We start from the raw sequence: 17,290 nt of genomic DNA, 5'->3' as shown, positions 1-17,290 counted from the left end.
CCGCGGCAAACCGAAACATCTCGCTGATGTTGATGTGATTTGCTCTTCATACACACCGTTCAAGTGAAGATGATTTTCTGTAGGTAGAATTTACGAAATCGTGTTTTTAAAGTAATTCTCTTGTCGGCGTGCTAATGAGGTGGTTACAGATCTAGTGGTGTTTCCCAGTATCACAACATTAGCACGGTGCCGCTTGTGTAACGTTTGGATTTGGAACAATGGCAGCAGTAACTGGAGAGAGTCTCAAGTCAGAGCTGGAAATGTTCGGCATTCCGTGCCGGGACGACTCCGTCCTCGACAAGAGTAAGTAGCAAGTTAGCAAACATGCCGACCATTACCTCAACGTCCTCTGACGCTGTCCGCGAAACGCGCATATTTATATATAAGGACGTGCATACTTTGTAACAATGTTTGTTGTTTTTCCTTTTATTATATGGTCATTACTTTGTCGTATCAGCATTCGTTAATCACATGCACATTGTCACATGTATGATCGATATTTTTTGCATGAATCAAAAATCAAAGTTGTTATTCATACAAGAAATGATGGGTAAGTCCACACAAAACAAAAGCAGGTCACGGTGCATTGTGGGAAATGTGTGCAATATTATTTGCCAAAATTCATTTGACTGTTTTAATGGGGGTTTTTTTATGAGGGTGTGTGTGTGAGAGAGAGTATTGAGCTGCTTCTTTTTTAAATTCAGGGCTGTCGCAGTGTAATTTCTTTGTACATTGTGCAATGACAATAAAGTATTCTATTCTACATGAAGAATAAATGTTAAAATATGAATAGATCGTATACGTTTGATAATAATAGTAGCAATTAAACAAGATGCAGTATGTGTGTGTGTGTGAACATTTTAAGCAGTGCGATATGCAAATAAGCTCCAAGACTGTCTTTAAGAACAATAGTTCCACTCGTCCCATTTGTCCCTCAGTGGTGGAGCAGTGCATTTGTAACCGGATACAGGCCGACGAGATGGTGCTGGAGTGGGTGGCCTACAGCACTACGAAAAAAGGACTGCCACTCAACATGGCCTCACTCGAGCAATTTGACCATGAGGTAACGTTTCAAGTGAAAGTACTTAGAATTCGGTGTTGACTGTTCGTCCTTAAAGGCACCAACCCACTGTCTGATCAAGCTAAGCTTTGATCCACCGTGTTCATCTCGTTTTGCAGGTGTTAAACAAAAAGCCTAGATCCAAACAGAGCTTCAGAAAAGAAGAGCCCCTTAGCAGAACTATAGACATCAACTCGCTGCAGGAATTGTATCCTAAGTAAACTGTTCAAACTGGACTGTCTTGCCATTTCCCTTTCTAAATGAGTCTGCTGAAGCCATTGCGTTACTGTCCTTGACATTAGCCATTCAGAATCAAAGCGGAAGAGGAGGAGGAGAACCTGCTCGATTCCTATTGCACTCCGGCTAAGGCAAGCTGTGACTGTTCTCCTTCAGTGAATATGACTCACACGTACACCCTCTTCTGACTCTGCGTGTGTGTGTGTGCGTGTGCGTGCAGGGCTCTCAGAAGCGAGTACTGACCACTCCTGAACACCCTCAATCAAAAAGAAGTGCCGCTCTGCTGGCCAGCCCGGGCCTGCTGTTGTCACCCACCAGCTTTTCGAGCAGGTACGCTCCCACTACGAAAGAAAACGACAGAAAATTAAACACGCGCGAGTAAAATAAATCACAGCCACCGATCGCAAAACCCACCTGTCAGTTTTGTGGCACGCTCCACAATACGAAGTGGAGGTATTTCATAACGCTGCCGCTCTCACAGCAATGACAGAGTAAACGTTTATCGCTATCTGGTGATTGAACTGCGACCCTCAGATCTGCCGTTGTTCCCGTTTCTGCTTGAAAGTTTAACGCCGTCACAGAAGTACAGCCAGCGAGGAGCGAAAGGGGAAGTGGTGGTCTCATTCGGGGCCACGCAGGGCACCCGTTGGGTAGGCAGGAAGGCTCCGGGTGAAGGCATCCAACTGGACCTTCTGGAAGGCCCCGAAGACTCCCTCCACTGCAGCTACAAGTACATGTTCCAGAGGCTGCGTGATGTTCGAAATGGTAAAATAAGCCTCTCTGTGCATGCGAAAAACTACTCCTGGCTTCCTGTCGCAGTACATTGTGTAAAAGAGATGGTAAAATGTCAGATGCAGCCATAGTGTGCTGCCATGGGGTCACACGGAGAGCCATTGGTGACACTGGGCGCCGTCTCACTTGAGGCTGAAGATCAGTACACGTTATGTTTCTACCAGTGTTGAGTGAGAAGATCGAGGAGCTCGGCGAGGGGCTCGGGGCTCGTTTCCGCATCGAAGAGTTCTCACCTGTCTCTCTGCCTGCCCAGGTACGGACAATTTAAAAAAAGGAAATGCATGGAAACGTTACTCGTGGATATAAAGTACCTGATTTAGCATAGAATATTTGTGGAATATTCGCTTCCCTTCCAGGACAGTGTTACAGTGCTGGGTCACGTTTGCTGCGACAGCAATGGCAAACTGAACGCACAGTCGGTTCTGTTGGAAGCAGGACCAGAGCAAGGTGGTCAGCAAGTTCCTGTTGTCTTGTCAGAGCTGAAAGAGTTCTCCCTGTTTCCTGGCCAGGTGTGCATAACCCGACTCCTCTCTGCTGTTCTGTTTAAAGTAACTAGAATAGAGCGGGCTTTGATTGCCGTGTTGGTGATGACTCACAAAGGGGGTGGGGGGTGGTGGGCTCTCCTTTCCCTGTGCACTGAGGTGTGTGCATCAGGTTACAAGGCCACCAAGAGTAACGGAGCACGCCAAGGACCTGGACGGGAGACTCGCCCAGTGTCTGACCGAGAACTCTAACAAACCTACATGGAGTCCCGTATATAAGTGATGATAATGTATTGGCTGTACCTTATGAAACTACGTGGGAGGGAGAGAGGGAGAGAGAGACTCTCTCTATCCTGGGGTGTACGTTTTTAATGTCTTGTCTGTTGTCTGCTCTTTTTTCCTCAGGTGGTTGCGATGGAGGGGATGAACACAACGGGAGGAAAACTAGTGGCTTCTAAGCTTTATGAGGTTGGCTGCAAGGCGACGAAGGCTACGCCTGAGGGATGTTCAAAGATCATTCATTTACTGCGTATATCTCTTCCTTAGGGCGTCCCGCTTCCTTTCTACACGCCCGAGGTGATACTGGAGAGGGACGAGGGTAAGGAGCGATGTTCACATTTAATTCAGCGCATCCTGATAACCGTTATTTCTTATTTCCGTGTTGAATAAAGTCAGTTGACCTTTATGAGATTTAAATATCCTGAGATGCTTCCAGTTACACAAACCAGGACATCTGTTCTTTTGTCAAATGTAGTTTTAGTTGTTCTTGTTTTTTGTCTCTTTCATAGTAATTTGAAATTCTCATCTCATCTTCGACTCATTTCATCTCGTTGGCAGAGCCAGTGAATGTTCTGGTAGCGTGTGGACCTTACACGCCCTCTGACAGCCTGACCTTTGACCCTCTGCTGGACCTAATCGGCATCATTATCAGGGACCGTCCTGACGTCTGCATACTGGTATAGGTAGCTTTTCCAGCTGTCACCTGACTGCATGTACATTTTGTGGGGGGGCGGTTTCTAACTTTCTCTTCTCCCCCAGCTGGGCCCATATGTGGACTCCAAACACGAGCAAATTGAGGTAACATATTTGAGTTCATTTTATCTTCATCTTGAATCTCCTAAATGTGACGCTTTCCTTTTTGGAAGAGGATTTGAACCTCCGTATATACAGCACACGAATGGGAGCGGCATTATTTCTAAATATGAATTACTTCAAATCGTGTTTGTTGATCAAACTGGTTCTGACCGTCTCATTCTCTGCGTGTTTCTCTTAAAAGAAAGCCGAGGTGATCGAGACGTTTGAGGCCATTTTCACAAGATGTATAGAGAGTATCGTTGACGGGACCAGAAGGTGAGTCTCGTGAGTCTGTGAGCAACGGCTAGTCAGTCGCAGACGGGCAAAAGCCCACTCTATTATTCCACTGGACCATTCTGGGCGGTGTGGCGGTAGCATCAGGGAGATTTCACATCAAATTTTACTTTAGAACTCGTTTCTACCTGACCAGACTTCAGTCAGGGAAAAAAAAAAAAAAAAAAGGCGCCGGCTCATAAACCTTTACCTTGATACAATCTGTTCTCTTCCACGTAGTGTTGGCTGTCGCCTGGTCTTTGTGCCGTCCCAGAGAGACGTCCACCATCACTTCATCTACCCACAGCCTCCCTTTATCCTGCCAAGCCTCAGCAAGGACCAGGCTCGGGTCAGACACACACACACACACACAGAGACCTCAGCTTGGGGATTGCACATGTGATTTTTACGTGCCTACTCGCAGGCCAAGCAGCCGGTCCTATACGCTTGTCTCCCTGCTCTGCAGCGTGTCACCCTGGCCCCTGACCCCTGTACCCTGCTGGTTGATGGTGTGACCTTTGGCTTGACGTCCACCGATATCCTGTTTCACATGAGTGCGGAGGAGATCAGCAGGTGTGGAAGACTGCCTCGAACTTGCCCTTCCTAATTTTTACATCCTTTCATGGAGCAATAGCGTTTGAGATTATTATGTATTTATTTATTTTGGTGAATGCAGCCGTTCTGTAGTGTGATCCTTTATTTCTATCATGAAACTTATATGCTTTGTGTTCTAGCGGAACCGGCTCGGACAGATTTTCACGTATCCTCAAGCACATGCTGACCCAGCGGAGGTAGAGTCTCTACAAGCTTCCTCTCGGTTTGATGGCACTACGTTTTTGGCACACTGATTCCCACGGTTTTGTGTTTTTGTTTTTTTCCACCTCAGTTATTACCCACTGTACCCGCCTGCGGAGGAGGTCAACATGGATTATGAGAAGTTCCAGAGCTTTGGACAGCTGCCGATCACCCCTGACGTTCTCATCGTTCCATCTGAGCTGCGCTACTTTGTAAAGGTGCGGTCGTATCTATTCATCAGCTTCAAGTTTCATACACTGATATATATATATATATATTATGTGACTAGATTATTTAAATGTTATTTCACCCACCCTGGTTCTTTCCTCAGGATGTGATTGGCTGCGTATTTGTCAATCCTGGACGGCTAACCAAAGGCCAGGTGGGCGGGACCTATGGGAGGCTGCTCATTCAACGCAATGCAGCGTCAGAAGACGGGAGGAGAGCGAGCCCCTGTTTAGCCGCTCAGGTGGTGAAAATCTAAAAGGGGGAAAAGACTTTTGGATCCTTGTTAATAGCAGGAATGGGACCAGCTGACTCACAGCTCCAACCAAAGCACTCTGCAAACATCCTCGTGTATATAGAATGTTCAAAAATCCACTGCACACAAACACGTTGGTTTATTTTTCAAATAAAGTTTTGTCTCCCTTTGTGTAGTTCATTTTATTACCATTTATCTGTCCCCGTGGTTCAAGTAAGAGGAAAATAAACCAGTTTTCAAAAGAGTTCTGAGACCAGACATTTAAATTGGACCCATTTTTCACATATCTGATTAATATTCTTTAATTTGAGGGTCAATGACCTTTAAAGTCATTGAACAGTCTCAAAGTTGATTGTTTGATTTTATTGCACTTTGTAAAACAAATTAGTGTTTTAAAATGACTAATGTAGTGGAGGTCAGTGTTATTCTGGGTTTGATAACACTTAATAATCTAATCAAACTCCTTAATATTACCAGACTTAAGATGCTTTGTCATAATTCCTTTCGTGCCATGTTCAGGTAGTGGAAACCCACGTTCAGTCATAAAAGTGATCGGAGTCACTTGGGTTATCCATCTTTGTTGATGTGTTCATTTTAACTTGAAAAATCTTCATCTTGTCATTGGGAGCTGGAAAAGAAACGGCAAAGATCAGAATGGACGTTTTGTTTGTGTGTTTGTTTGTTGCAGGCCATCTAGAGGCTGTTTTTCTACCTTTGTGTTTTTCATCAGTTTTCAGGTCCTTTTTTCTGAAAAAAACATTGATTCTATTAATTATTATACATTTTGGAAAATGGTTTGAGCCACCAAGTAGAAGACATCGCTCACTCTGTGCTCTGTGTTTGTTCCTGAGGGGCGAGCAGATGCTCGATATCGTCACTTGACTCCTCTGAGGCTCCTGTTTCTCTCTCCTCTTCGTCTTCGCTTGATTCCTCCGGGATATTCATCTGTGTGCGTCTGGAAATGAACAACATCGCATGTAGCTGCTGTGTTGTGTGAGTGAAACACTTAGAATGTTCTTCCTACTTGTTCTGTGGTGAGATGATGCTGTCCTCTGAATCCCTCTCCTCTGGTGTTCCTGCATCATCTCGTCTCTGCTCCTCTCTCTCTTCCTCTTCCTCTTCTGACTGTCTGTCTTCCTCCTCGCCTCCGTCACTGTCACCTTTGCCCTCTTCATCCTGGGAAGAAGCAGAACCCAATTGTCCATTCCCTTTATCCAGAATAGCTGCTGTTTCTTCCTGATCATCCTCTTCGTCTGACTCGTCCTCCATATCTTCTTCTGGGCCTGCCTCCTCTTCTTCTTCTGTGGTGGTGTGACTTTCAGAAACACTGTGATCTGTCTCTTCTTTCTCTCCAACTCTCTTGAGATCTTTCTCATCGTCTTCATCCTTTTCTGTCGTGCCTCCTTCTGTTTCAGTGTCTTTATGAACACTTTCTGGTTCCTCCTCCCTCTGGGATCCTGACTCCTCTGTGCAGCTCTCGAATTTGTTGTCAGGACTTTGGTCCCTTAGGTTTTCCCGCTTGGACCCCTCACAAGATGAGTGACTCTCTTCCTCTAGACCCCCTGAAACGTGTCCGTAGGTCAGGATTCCATCCTTGACCCTCATGGCTGCCCTTACTGACCTCACAGCAAGCCCAGCACTTCTCCTAGTTCTGGATCTGACATCATTTTCCAAGCTCTGGACCACTGAGACGGCATCTGTGACATTGCCACTGGAAGTCCTGGACCTTGAAAGGGATACATACAATGTACAGAAAAAGGTTAATTAGTAGATTTTGTCTAGTAGGAAAAACCCAAACCAGTGGCTTCTGTATATGTAATGTGTAATATGCCGACGGGTTCTAACTCTTGACACCTATGGAAATGTACATACATACAAATTATGGCTGCTCGAGGTATTTAATATTATCGTGTTCAAACGTTGGATTGGATAATGTATGCTTTAATTGGGTGGATGTTTTTAAAGGTTCACATAGTTGTGATAATCTTTAAGTCCAGTTCGTTATTGCTTACATTAACTTTGATACAATTATGTGTTGATGTGTTGGGATTGAGGAAGGGTAGCTAATGGCTACGGTGGATTGTAATCAACAAAACATCGTCTGTTGACCGTGCGACTGACTCAGAGCGGGCGCCTCCTCGAGTCGAGGACGTATGCTGTGATCTTCCTCTTTTCTCCCTCCTCTTCCTCTTAACTCTGCTCCTCTGACCGGACTCTCTGCTGCTCTCTGCATGCAGACGAACTAAGCATGGTATTTAGACAAACCCCAAAAAATTGAAGCGCATATCAGAGATGATGGGAAATATTCTCTGGGGAAAGTGATGACACATGAATGCGTGATATTTTACTTTGCTACCTGGTTTGATGTCCAGTCCAGATAAACTGCAGATCCTGCTCACCACCGCTCTCTCTCTATGTGAGCTTAGTGTTGGGCTCCTCTCATCCTCCTCCCCGACAGACTGTTCCAAATCCTTCTCGGGGGAAGCCTCCTCCACATTGTGGTGACACCACAGACCATCAGAGCCTGAAAGCATTCCAGTTGCACCAGCGGTGCCAGAACTGTGATAGTCTGGCTGCAGGGCGGCCCGGCCTGCTGGATTCTGCTCTAGCCAGAGGTGGTGATGCAATGGATGTGAGAGGATGGGAATATGGTAGGAATCCTGCACTTGAGAGGACAATCTAATGGGAAACATTGCATCCTGGGATTGAGGGTGCATGTGAGGAAGATGAGGGTTGTCGTCTGAGTGGCTAGTTTGCCTGTAGTGCTTTTGAGGCAAAGTGTGTTTTTGCATCTTTTTGGTAGTGCCTGCCAACAAACAGGGATGACGTAATAAAACGCAAGAAGTAATGTGACAATATAATTTAATAAAGTCAGTGAGGAAGAAGACAAACCTCCTGCAAGAAAAGGATCATCTACAAGCGACGTTGTCACCTCCTCTCTGGCCTTTGGACGTGACCTCAAAAACGCCTCCATCCCCTGTAAGAGAATAGCACGTCTTTTAGCACCGATAAAGCTGCCTGGCGTGCCATAAGAGGCCAACAGAGATGCATTTCAAATGTAGAATTATACAATTCGTGTTACATAACATTCTGACAAACAGCAACAATGTAATTCAGCTTCACGATTAGCTGGATGGGGGCGTTGATTAATGCGTAATGATTACTACCTTCTTTTGATGCAGCAGTGTTTGCTCCTTGAGTTGCTGCCTCCGCAGGGGGGAGCGCTCTTCCAGGAATCTTCCATACTCCATCTGGAGGGGTCGGAAGTCAAGAAAGGGGCAAAGCATGGGTAGAAGGTACGAGTGTCTTACAAGGCACGGTAGACAGACTTGTTTTCTCTATGTGTGCTTCCTTTTTGTTATTTCTATGCACCCGAATGGTTGTCATGGTATTAGTGAGGGTTATCATCTCTCTCAGCGTGTGCTGGGCCTCCTCAAACTGCTGCAGCAGCTGCCTGTTGTCTTGTTTCGCTCTCATCTCTCTCTCCTTCAGCTCATGCCAACGCCGCAGCAGCCGGCCTGCCCCGCTTGCAGTAACACACATGAGGAGGAAAAAGACAGCAAGCGTTGAGCGCCATAACCACGTGGTAGTGATAGCGTAGATAGATGAACAACCATACAGGAAGTGGAGGTTTACAATTACAGATGGGAGGCATCAGGGTCTGATAAACAGCTGCTAATGAAAAGGAGAGCGAGTCTACGATATCCAATGCCGCCTCCCCGCCCCCCCTGGCACTCTCTTTGGTTCTTACCCTTTATTTGGAGTCATGTCCCTTTGTTTTGTGAAGGTGTTTCTCTCCATGCCAGTCGGTGTCCAGCGACCGTCAGTCCAACAAGGATTTCAGTGGATTATCAGGGATTAAGGTCTGTACTCACGGGGGAGGGGGGGGGGGGGACCCACAGCCAGTCCACATCAGTGAACAGTGAATGAATGGGGCTTTCGTGGCATCTTTCTTCATTGACTGGCCCCTTCACACAAACATTGATATGTTGGTGCCAGACTAGACGCCACTTGCTCAGGGGTTATAACAACTCATACAAACACTCAGGATTATACAGGGTGCATGGAGCAGGGATCAAACACGGACCCGCCGAGAGGCAGAGGACCTCTCTGCCACATAAATCACAGCTGCTCAACACTCAGGAGACGTTTCCAGTGGTACACAAACAGAAGAGTTACTGAAACACTTAATTGTCGGCCTCAAAGCCGTTGTTATTTCATTACATTGCAACATATTTAAAACTAAATTATATATACCAGCCCATATAGTTGGAGGAATGTGGCATATAATAGTTGTCTTAGAATCAGTGGATATTCTTTTTGAATAATAAATCCTTTGTTAAGGCCTCAAGGTTGTAAACAGGTTAGAGTGTGGCATAAAACCTCCTGGAAAAGCTTTAGCACTGTTATATCGGACAGCCGTTTAAACAGATCTCACTAATTGAAAATTGACAGCATCATTTATTTATAAGTAGGAGAATGCTATTATTTTTTCTGCAGGAAAAGACACCAAATGGGCAATCAATGTTCAAGCTAGTAATTATGTTGAAAGTTTACATTTGATATTTTTTTACTTTCACAATTTGAATTTTAGGTCGTAGCAATGCAATCCTTAAGGTTTAATGGTTGAAGCACAATTAAAGGTGGTTTGTGTTGGAAAAATACATTGCTGTGTCTTAAAACATCTAGTTTAGAGACTATCTTTTTGAGGATTTTTGTATAAAATGTGCGCAGCAGATTTCGTGACAAACAGGGCAATATGTTGGGTTAAAGAACTCGAAAAGAACTGTGTTAAATTGTATTAATTGCGAAGGAGAATTCGCATAAAAAGTATTACTGTTTTCTCTGAAATACTGTATAGAATATATGTACCAATATTATCAGTCCAGCAGTCGGCAGTAATGTGATCTTTCGTGTTCAAGCCACCTTTAAAGCCAGCGAAGAAGACCCATCTTTACAGCGGAACTACAACGGTAAGGTTGTTGCACTTAGGTCGTATTTTCATGTAACACCCATTACCAAAAACAAGTTTCCTTACAGATACTTGCTGCAGGGAAAGCGGTGTCGAGGGCGGAACGACGGCAGTTTCCAGTCTCTACAATTCACTCATCTATTCCGGAACTATATTCATGAATATTTGTATCATATAATTAATTTATAATCAAAGACGACGCTAACTGCGCGGTCGGACCAGACCTTCAGCCCTGCGCCCTTTGAGCTGTGATTTCAGGGAGGCGGACGAGCAGGAAAAACATGGCGAGTTTCGCCAGTCAAGTGTTTTGCAAGGTGGAAAGGGCGGGTCGCCACCTCCCCGTTCTGCTCAACACCTTTCTGGTTTTTTCCATCACCGGGGAGGTGAGCTACCTGGTGGTCGTCGAGGCTCCGCTCGAGGCGGACCAGAAGAAGTCGTCGTGGTCCGGCAGATGGAAAACGGTCCACCTGCTGGCCCAATACTTCATGCTGGTAAACATCTGCTGGAACGCCCTGTTGTTCCTCAAGATCAGCCCCAGCATCAGGGGGGTGTTCCTGGGGGGTGAAGGCATGGGCCAGGGATGGAGGTAAGCAAACAGCATGGGGGGGGGGGGGTACTACAGATGCCGCCGTGTTCATTGGCAAATCTGCTGGAGTCATTCCTGTCATAGTAAATTTACAATTTGTACAAATTTGTCCACCTACGTTGTACATATTATGTGTCTTTTTAATTTATTGTTATTTTGCATCTGTGGAGTAATTTATTTTTATTTTATTGGTATTGTTAAATGTCGATGATTTATGTACGAAGGACTTTCAACGGAAACAAGACCACAAGGGCTTTTTTGAAATGCTCCTCTTAGACAGGATGTTTGACTGTACTTGTACTGTAATACATTCTACTGTGTGACTGTACTTGTACTCTAACATTCTATCTAATAAATATATTCATCATCATCACAGCCCCTCCGTTATCGCTGGCATGTTATTGCAATGACCTGTTGCCTTTACGTCCCTTTTTTTTCCATGGGTTGGTGATTTTAAAGAGAATTACATGTCAGATCGGGTCAACTGGATATTTACTTCCTTTCCCCCCCCCCCACATACAGATTCTGTTATACCTGCGAGACTCACACTCCTCCCCGCTGCTCCCACTGCTACGACTGCAAAGTGTGTGTCCTGCGTCGAGACCACCACTGCGTCTTCTTCGGCCAGTGTGTGGGCTTCAGCAACTACCGCTACTTCCTGTGCTGCTTGTTGTTTATGTGGTCTGGGCTCCTTTACGCCACTGTGATGAATGCAGAGGTCTTCATTGTCATATTGAAGGAGGGCGTGACGGTACACAGCGTCCTCCTGATGCTCGTACCCTGGATCATGCTGATTTCAGGTAACATCTGCTTTGTCCAGTATGAACTTACAGTAAGTTTGGATTTCTGTCGTCAGTCTAATTTTCCTTCTTTCCCCCAGGCCAGGTTTCAGCGCGTGCTTTTGCATTTGCCTTCATCGCAGACACGTGCGTTGTGGGCTTCCTCCTTGTGTCTGCCTTCTTCTTCTTCCACCTTTTCCTGATGTTTCGGGGACAGACCACCAGGGAGTGGTACTCGACTCGTCGACCGTACGATCTCGGAGTCTTGGGCAACCTGCGCCATACTCTGGGGCTTCGTTGGTACCTCTGCTGGCTCTGCCCACTCATCTCATCACCTCTGCCTGGGGATGGGATAAACTTCCAGGTCACAGGATCACTGGAACCCACCCGGTAACAGCTGGCGGTCGATTTGTGATGATCCTAAAGCAGCAGGGAAGATCAGCTCGGATCGAGATGAGCTGGAAGGGTATGGGAAAAAGAAAGAATGGTGTGTGGTGAAGGGGTTTCTGGGTATAAATGTCGACCGGTATTTGCACCACTTAAGGACAAAAATGTTGGGGCTACTTAGAAGCTGAGTGGACTTTGACATAAAGGTAATCGCTTCATTCTCAGAGGCTGGCCTCACTATATTTACAAAGAAAACACTGAGGACTGAAAATAAAAAACGGAATAAAACAAAACTCTGGATGGAGAATGTATTTTATAGGTCATTCAGAATGTCTTATGTTTGAGCCATACGCTTGTGGAGCGGTTTTTGGTCTCCCCAATGTACAAATCTGCTGAATTTCTGACATCTGACTTTTCAGATCACATCTCTGATTTCATCGTGGACCATCAGGTTGATTTAGAGATCACCGATAAGTATTCACTTTACTTCCCACGCTGTCAGGTCATGGAAATGTATACAGAATTTAGAACTGTTTCAGATTCGACACATAGAAAAAAAAGTACGCCATCATGCATTCTTCTTAATAATTTGCATGCATGTTTAAACTGTGTTTATTTATTTTTTTTGGATAAATATAACACTTTGATGTAAAATAAAAAGGTAAGACACTGTCGGACTCGCTTTCAAAACAACGTGTAAATGTGGTCACACTGAAAAATGGACCCCTGCGTTGCTTCCGTGTGTGACGTCATCATCGTTAATCGTCGTTCTATCTCGGTTATTTTCTAAACCATCGCTATTGCTAACAACAATAGTAATAAACTTTACTGCATGGACAAACATTGAACTGTCATCTTATCTTGGATTTATGGGCTGGTAAGTTAATGTTTGCCTATTTTTAACGTGGCTATTGTTCAACTTTTGAATATATAAAGATATTTGCATTTTGTTGTAAATTCGGAACTATGCTAGCTAACAGAGATGCTAGTAAATAAAAGTTTGGTTGAGCAATGAAAAGATACAGAATGGGGTCAACAAATTGCGTGACTGACATTTTGAGATTGCTGCTTTGTTCTGAGAATCTTTCTTCCATGAAAAATGTTAGCGACGTTTAAAATAAAAATTTCCATTTAATCTAATTTTAGTCAGGTTTAGCTTTAGCCGTGGGACATCCGTCAGTTGACTGTTCTTCAAAGATGCCCTATTGCATAAAAATCTATTAAACTGCTATTTTATTCATGCTATTAAACGGATTCAGTCTCTTTAAATATCAGATGGGCTGAATATTTAAATATTTTTTTAACATTTTACTGCAGGTATCTCTGCTATGTTCACATACACTGTGTGCATAAGTATTAGGCAAGTTGTATTTTTGAGGATTAACTTTATTATTGAACAATCTTTTGCTCTGGGTCAATTGAAAGTTTTAATAAACCTCAAGCCTAAACATTTAAGAAGGTAAATGTGAGGTTTTGGCTTTCTTAGGAGAATGTCTATCTGTGCACAATTATTTATTTTCATTTACAAAGTGAGAATAATAAAAAACAACTCAAAATGTACAAATAACAATTTCTAACAGTTTAAAAAAAAGGAAAAAGAATCGTTGACCAATAAAGCCGCCCTTATTTTCAGTAGTACTGTAGTCATAAGCCTTGCATTCACGGAGTCTGTTGGTCAAGAACATGTTTTATTTTCTGTACCGCTGCTTGAAAAGCGTTTTCTAAAAACTGGCAGCAGATTTGGAAGTTGGTGTAGAGGCCATTTTCCACCCGCAAAAGGTCCAACTCGGCCATCTTTAAGAACACGAGCCCACACCGGTACCCCGCCTCCACCGTGCTGGCGTCTGGAGTCGAAGCAGAACTAGATGCCAGGAGCAGAATAGGATGGACACCACGGAGGAAAGCATGTGAGTGACGTGCACTGATCAAATCATGGATGAGTCAGCGATACGTAAAGCGGATTGTCTTGCGTGTGTGTGTGTGTGTGTGTAGGACACCGAAGAAGATGCTTGAGAAAATAGTGGAGCTGGATTATAATCAAAGCCACCTGAGGGGCCTCAATGACGAGATGCGGCTCTGGCTGGACGCCGCCGATGACGAGTTGGCGGCGCTGCGCGCCGACAACTCCTCTCTCAGGAAACACGTGAAAGCGTAGCGACAAATCATTACCTCCTAACCTGCACATCTCAATCGTGCTGTTAGCTTACCGCCACGCACTGCGCAGATTATTGTTCCGTTTTCTCTTAGATTGTCCCTCATGGGGAACGTTCCAGGCTCCCCTTTGGACACAGACTTCAAAGTTACATTTTGGTTTTCACTGCTAAATGAATGAAAGATGGCACCTCCTTCTTTCTGTGTTTAAGCGATGCATTTGATCACGACACACACGAATTATACTCGTCATATCTCGACCTCTTCGTGTGTCGACAGACTAGAGAAGATCATCACTGACGCGCAGCAGCTCGAAGAAGAGCCTTGCGCGGCCGTCCTTGCTCGTGACCTTGATGTTCAGAGATGCAATGACAAAATCCAGAAATTGGTGAGGTTTTTGTTACAGTGGCGTTAACGATGCTTTTAATGTGTTAAGTTTATTATGGCCTACAAGGGGATGGACCTATGGGTGGGAACGGCATTTAGCTCACCATCTGCCTTCAAACTAACGGAATAACAAACAAATCAGGCATGACAGTACAGATGTGTAATGGAGAGTTAAATAGGCAGGCAGTCATCGTATTAAATATCACGGGGGGGGGGGGGGGGGGGTCTTTTTGTGATATTGCGTCTGTGCAGGAGGAGGAATCTGCCACGTTGAAGGATCAGAATAAGAAGCTAACCACAGAGGTACGATGTTTGCAACTTTTTCACACAATGCTCTTAATCTTCCGTTGTTTACTTCGGTCACACGCACATTTCGTTTCAGCTCACGAGCCTCCAGGAAGAGCGAGACCAAGATAAGCTCAGCTCGAGTAAGATCAGGGATGCGCTTCAGACGCTCGAGGCAAGACCGCGGATTCAGCTCGTTTGTTTGTTTGTTTACTTCTGGCACCTTCCTTCATGAAACACTTATTGTTTTGTTCATGTCATGTTTCTCTTCAGTTGGAAATTGAAGAAGCTCATTTGGGACTGCAGCAGAAGGAAGAGATTATTCTTCAGGTAGAGGCAGCGGTGTGAGGCAGTGACTCACCAAAACCCACACACGAAAGATTTTCCCATTAATATGGTCGTTCTCTTCGGAGTTCAGCCTTGATCAAAGGACGGTCGCCTTTCATGAACAAATGTTTTCCAAATGTGTGTTCTTGATAGAAAGACAAGCTGTTAAAAGTGTCTGAAGAGGTCGTAGAGGAGTGGTTCGGCTTCATGAATGTAAAAGTCACCCTCGTCATTATTATTATTATTATTTATTAATATTATTATAGGAGATGTTTGTGGGTTTTCTTGTTTGATCTTGTTCCGTTACTTTAGGATCTCAGGAGGACCAATCGGGAGCTGAAACGGCAGTTGGAGGACCGGCAGGATGACGCCTCATTGTAAACCATGCCGTTAATAATCCTCACACTTTAAAATGCGTCAGGTGCATTCGCTGAGTCGTCTGTTTGGATTCATGGTGCGGTGTGTTTGCTGTTTCCAGCGCCGTGCTGATCGATGTGGCGAAAGAAAAGGACGGATCGCTCGGCCCCCATCTGTCCTTCGCAGAAGAAATTAAGCAGCTGGCCTCCTCGGCTGAAGTGAAAATGAGCGTGTCGGAACCTACAGATTGTACACACGTAATGTATAATGTAACGTCCGTGAAGAAATTATTCAACCTGTGTTTCCATGACCGGCCACTAGAGGGAGCCGTTTTAACGACGCGCTTGAGATGAAATCATTAAACGAGATGATTGATTTGCTTTCCTGTATCGGCAGGAAGAAACCGACGATGATGATGATGAGCTGCTAGAATCTCAACATCTTCGTCTCGGCATTCAAACTCAAAGGTAAGGGATGCATTCAAGGTCAGAAAATAACAAAATGACTTTGGCGTGTTAAAGTCATGCGTTCTACATTCCTGCATGCATTTTAACCCTTTTGTCTCTGTTGTCTAAGGTGTTCAGGATTTAGAGCGGGACTATTTTTGCGGTTTGTCTTCATCCTCATCCTTTTGGCCTTTTGTGCTTCAGGAGGCTGTGCAGAAATCCTTTTTTCCATCGCACGAATTTGGAGCAGTTTAAACCTGGCATTACATCCCTTCTGCAACGTCCAGTATAACACGTTACCTCCCATTTGATGCAACCACTTCATTTTCACGGACATGTTAATGGCGTGCTGATTGCGTGTGCGTGTTTCAAGATCAATATGTTTTGTTTTTTTTACTCACCAGAATATAAAGCTGGACATTTTTATTTTTACACAACTAAATGCTGATTGCTTTGCAAAAATACATAAAATAAAATAAATTCTGTTTTAAAATTGTAAGTCTCTTTGCAACTTTATCTATTACAATTTTATTAAATAAAAGGTCCCACGACTTTTTTGTATTTTTTTTTTTTTTGAAGACAGGACACTTTGAAATATGTGCAAAACTGTTTCGGACAATTGCAGGGAAAACAATGAATGTCTCACTTAATCTCCAGGAGCCATTATTCTGTTATGACTTGAATTAACTCGTCCTTTAATGGCTATTTTAAGAACTCTTTCTTCATAATGTGAATATATTTTCACGCTTTATCAATGAAGGAACAAACAAACCTATTTATTTATTACCCTTTACAGCGCAGTCAGACCTATTTAAAGCCGGGAGTTAATTCTACATCATTTCTTCAGGATAATCGTTTTCATGATTTGACGTATTTGCACATCTCCAGTCGTATGGAGAGAAATTTGTGTCAAAAATATTTGCAACCGCAAAACGGATTTGCAAGCAAAAATAATGATGTTCATAGATGATAATAGAATTGTTTGCAAATATTTTTTTTGGTTGCAAATCCGTTTTGCTGTTGCAAATATTTTTGACACAAATTTCTCTCCATACAGTCGCCCCACCCATATGAATGAAGGCGCCCCCTGGTGGCCGTTTGTGAGAACAACACCCAAGACGGAAGATCCTCAAAAAAGCGATCCATATTTAAATGCAGAAGGAATCTCGGGGAGGTCCGGATGGATGGAGCGCTATACATTTATGCGTTATAAGGTACCAGCTGACGGTTGATTGTTTTTGCCTGCCGGAGTCGGAGCTTTCGGATGCGGATGCTGACAGACTGGCGCTGGGTTGGATGCTGAGGTGCGGATGACAGGCCAAACGCGTCCCAAAGCTCAAATAGATTCAGGACGATAGATCTGAAGCAACGGGCCAGTTTGATCCAGTCTGAAAGCGGAGCAGGGAGGCGACATGTTCT

The 17,290-nt window shown here is 44.3% G+C and overlaps 2 protein-coding genes across 2 annotated transcripts; both read left to right on the top strand.

The window, feature by feature from the left end:
• Positions 1-218: 218 nt before the first annotated feature.
• On the top strand, positions 219-5,258 carry pola2 (polymerase (DNA directed), alpha 2). Its single transcript, XM_068740466.1, has 18 exons — positions 219-303; positions 939-1,063; positions 1,180-1,268; positions 1,371-1,428; positions 1,518-1,627; positions 1,863-2,062; positions 2,254-2,342; positions 2,446-2,598; positions 2,977-3,039; positions 3,118-3,169; positions 3,409-3,527; positions 3,610-3,648; positions 3,848-3,921; positions 4,159-4,267; positions 4,385-4,491; positions 4,653-4,709; positions 4,805-4,931; positions 5,045-5,258. Exons 1-18 carry the CDS (start codon positions 219-221, stop codon positions 5,195-5,197), a joined length of 1,809 nt encoding a protein of 602 aa, XP_068596567.1. The 3' UTR covers positions 5,198-5,258.
• Positions 5,259-10,447: 5,189 nt separating this feature from the next.
• On the top strand, positions 10,448-11,925 carry zdhhc24 (zinc finger DHHC-type containing 24). The gene is made up of 3 exons (XM_068740580.1): positions 10,448-10,752; positions 11,275-11,552; positions 11,633-11,925. The coding sequence occupies exons 1-3, from the start codon at positions 10,448-10,450 to the stop codon at positions 11,923-11,925; spliced, it is 876 nt and encodes a 291-aa protein (XP_068596681.1).
• Positions 11,926-17,290: the final 5,365 nt, after the last annotated feature.

Source organism: Brachionichthys hirsutus, chromosome 6, assembly GCF_040956055.1.
Source record: "Brachionichthys hirsutus isolate HB-005 chromosome 6, CSIRO-AGI_Bhir_v1, whole genome shotgun sequence".
In the NCBI taxonomy this organism is placed as follows: Eukaryota; Metazoa; Chordata; class Actinopteri; order Lophiiformes; family Brachionichthyidae; genus Brachionichthys; species Brachionichthys hirsutus.
The sequence above is the reverse complement of the archived record's forward strand: the minus strand, read 5'-3'. Positions and strand labels throughout refer to the sequence as shown.

Bases quoted from the DNA above. Each gene is read 5' to 3' on its own strand.
- pola2 (XM_068740466.1), top strand. From the start codon at position 219: ATGGCAGCAGTAACTGGAGAGAGTCTCAAGTCAGAGCTGGAAATGTTC. The intron at 2,343-2,445 runs GTACGGACAATT...CTTCCCTTCCAG, and splicing joins CTGTCTCTCTGCCTGCCCAG to GACAGTGTTACAGTGCTGGG. The intron at 2,599-2,976 runs GTGTGCATAACC...TTTTTTCCTCAG, and splicing joins TCTCCCTGTTTCCTGGCCAG to GTGGTTGCGATGGAGGGGAT.
- zdhhc24 (XM_068740580.1), top strand. From the start codon at position 10,448: ATGGCGAGTTTCGCCAGTCAAGTGTTTTGCAAGGTGGAAAGGGCGGGT. The intron at 10,753-11,274 runs GTAAGCAAACAG...CCCCACATACAG, and splicing joins GGCATGGGCCAGGGATGGAG to ATTCTGTTATACCTGCGAGA. The intron at 11,553-11,632 runs GTAACATCTGCT...TCTTTCCCCCAG, and splicing joins CTGGATCATGCTGATTTCAG to GCCAGGTTTCAGCGCGTGCT.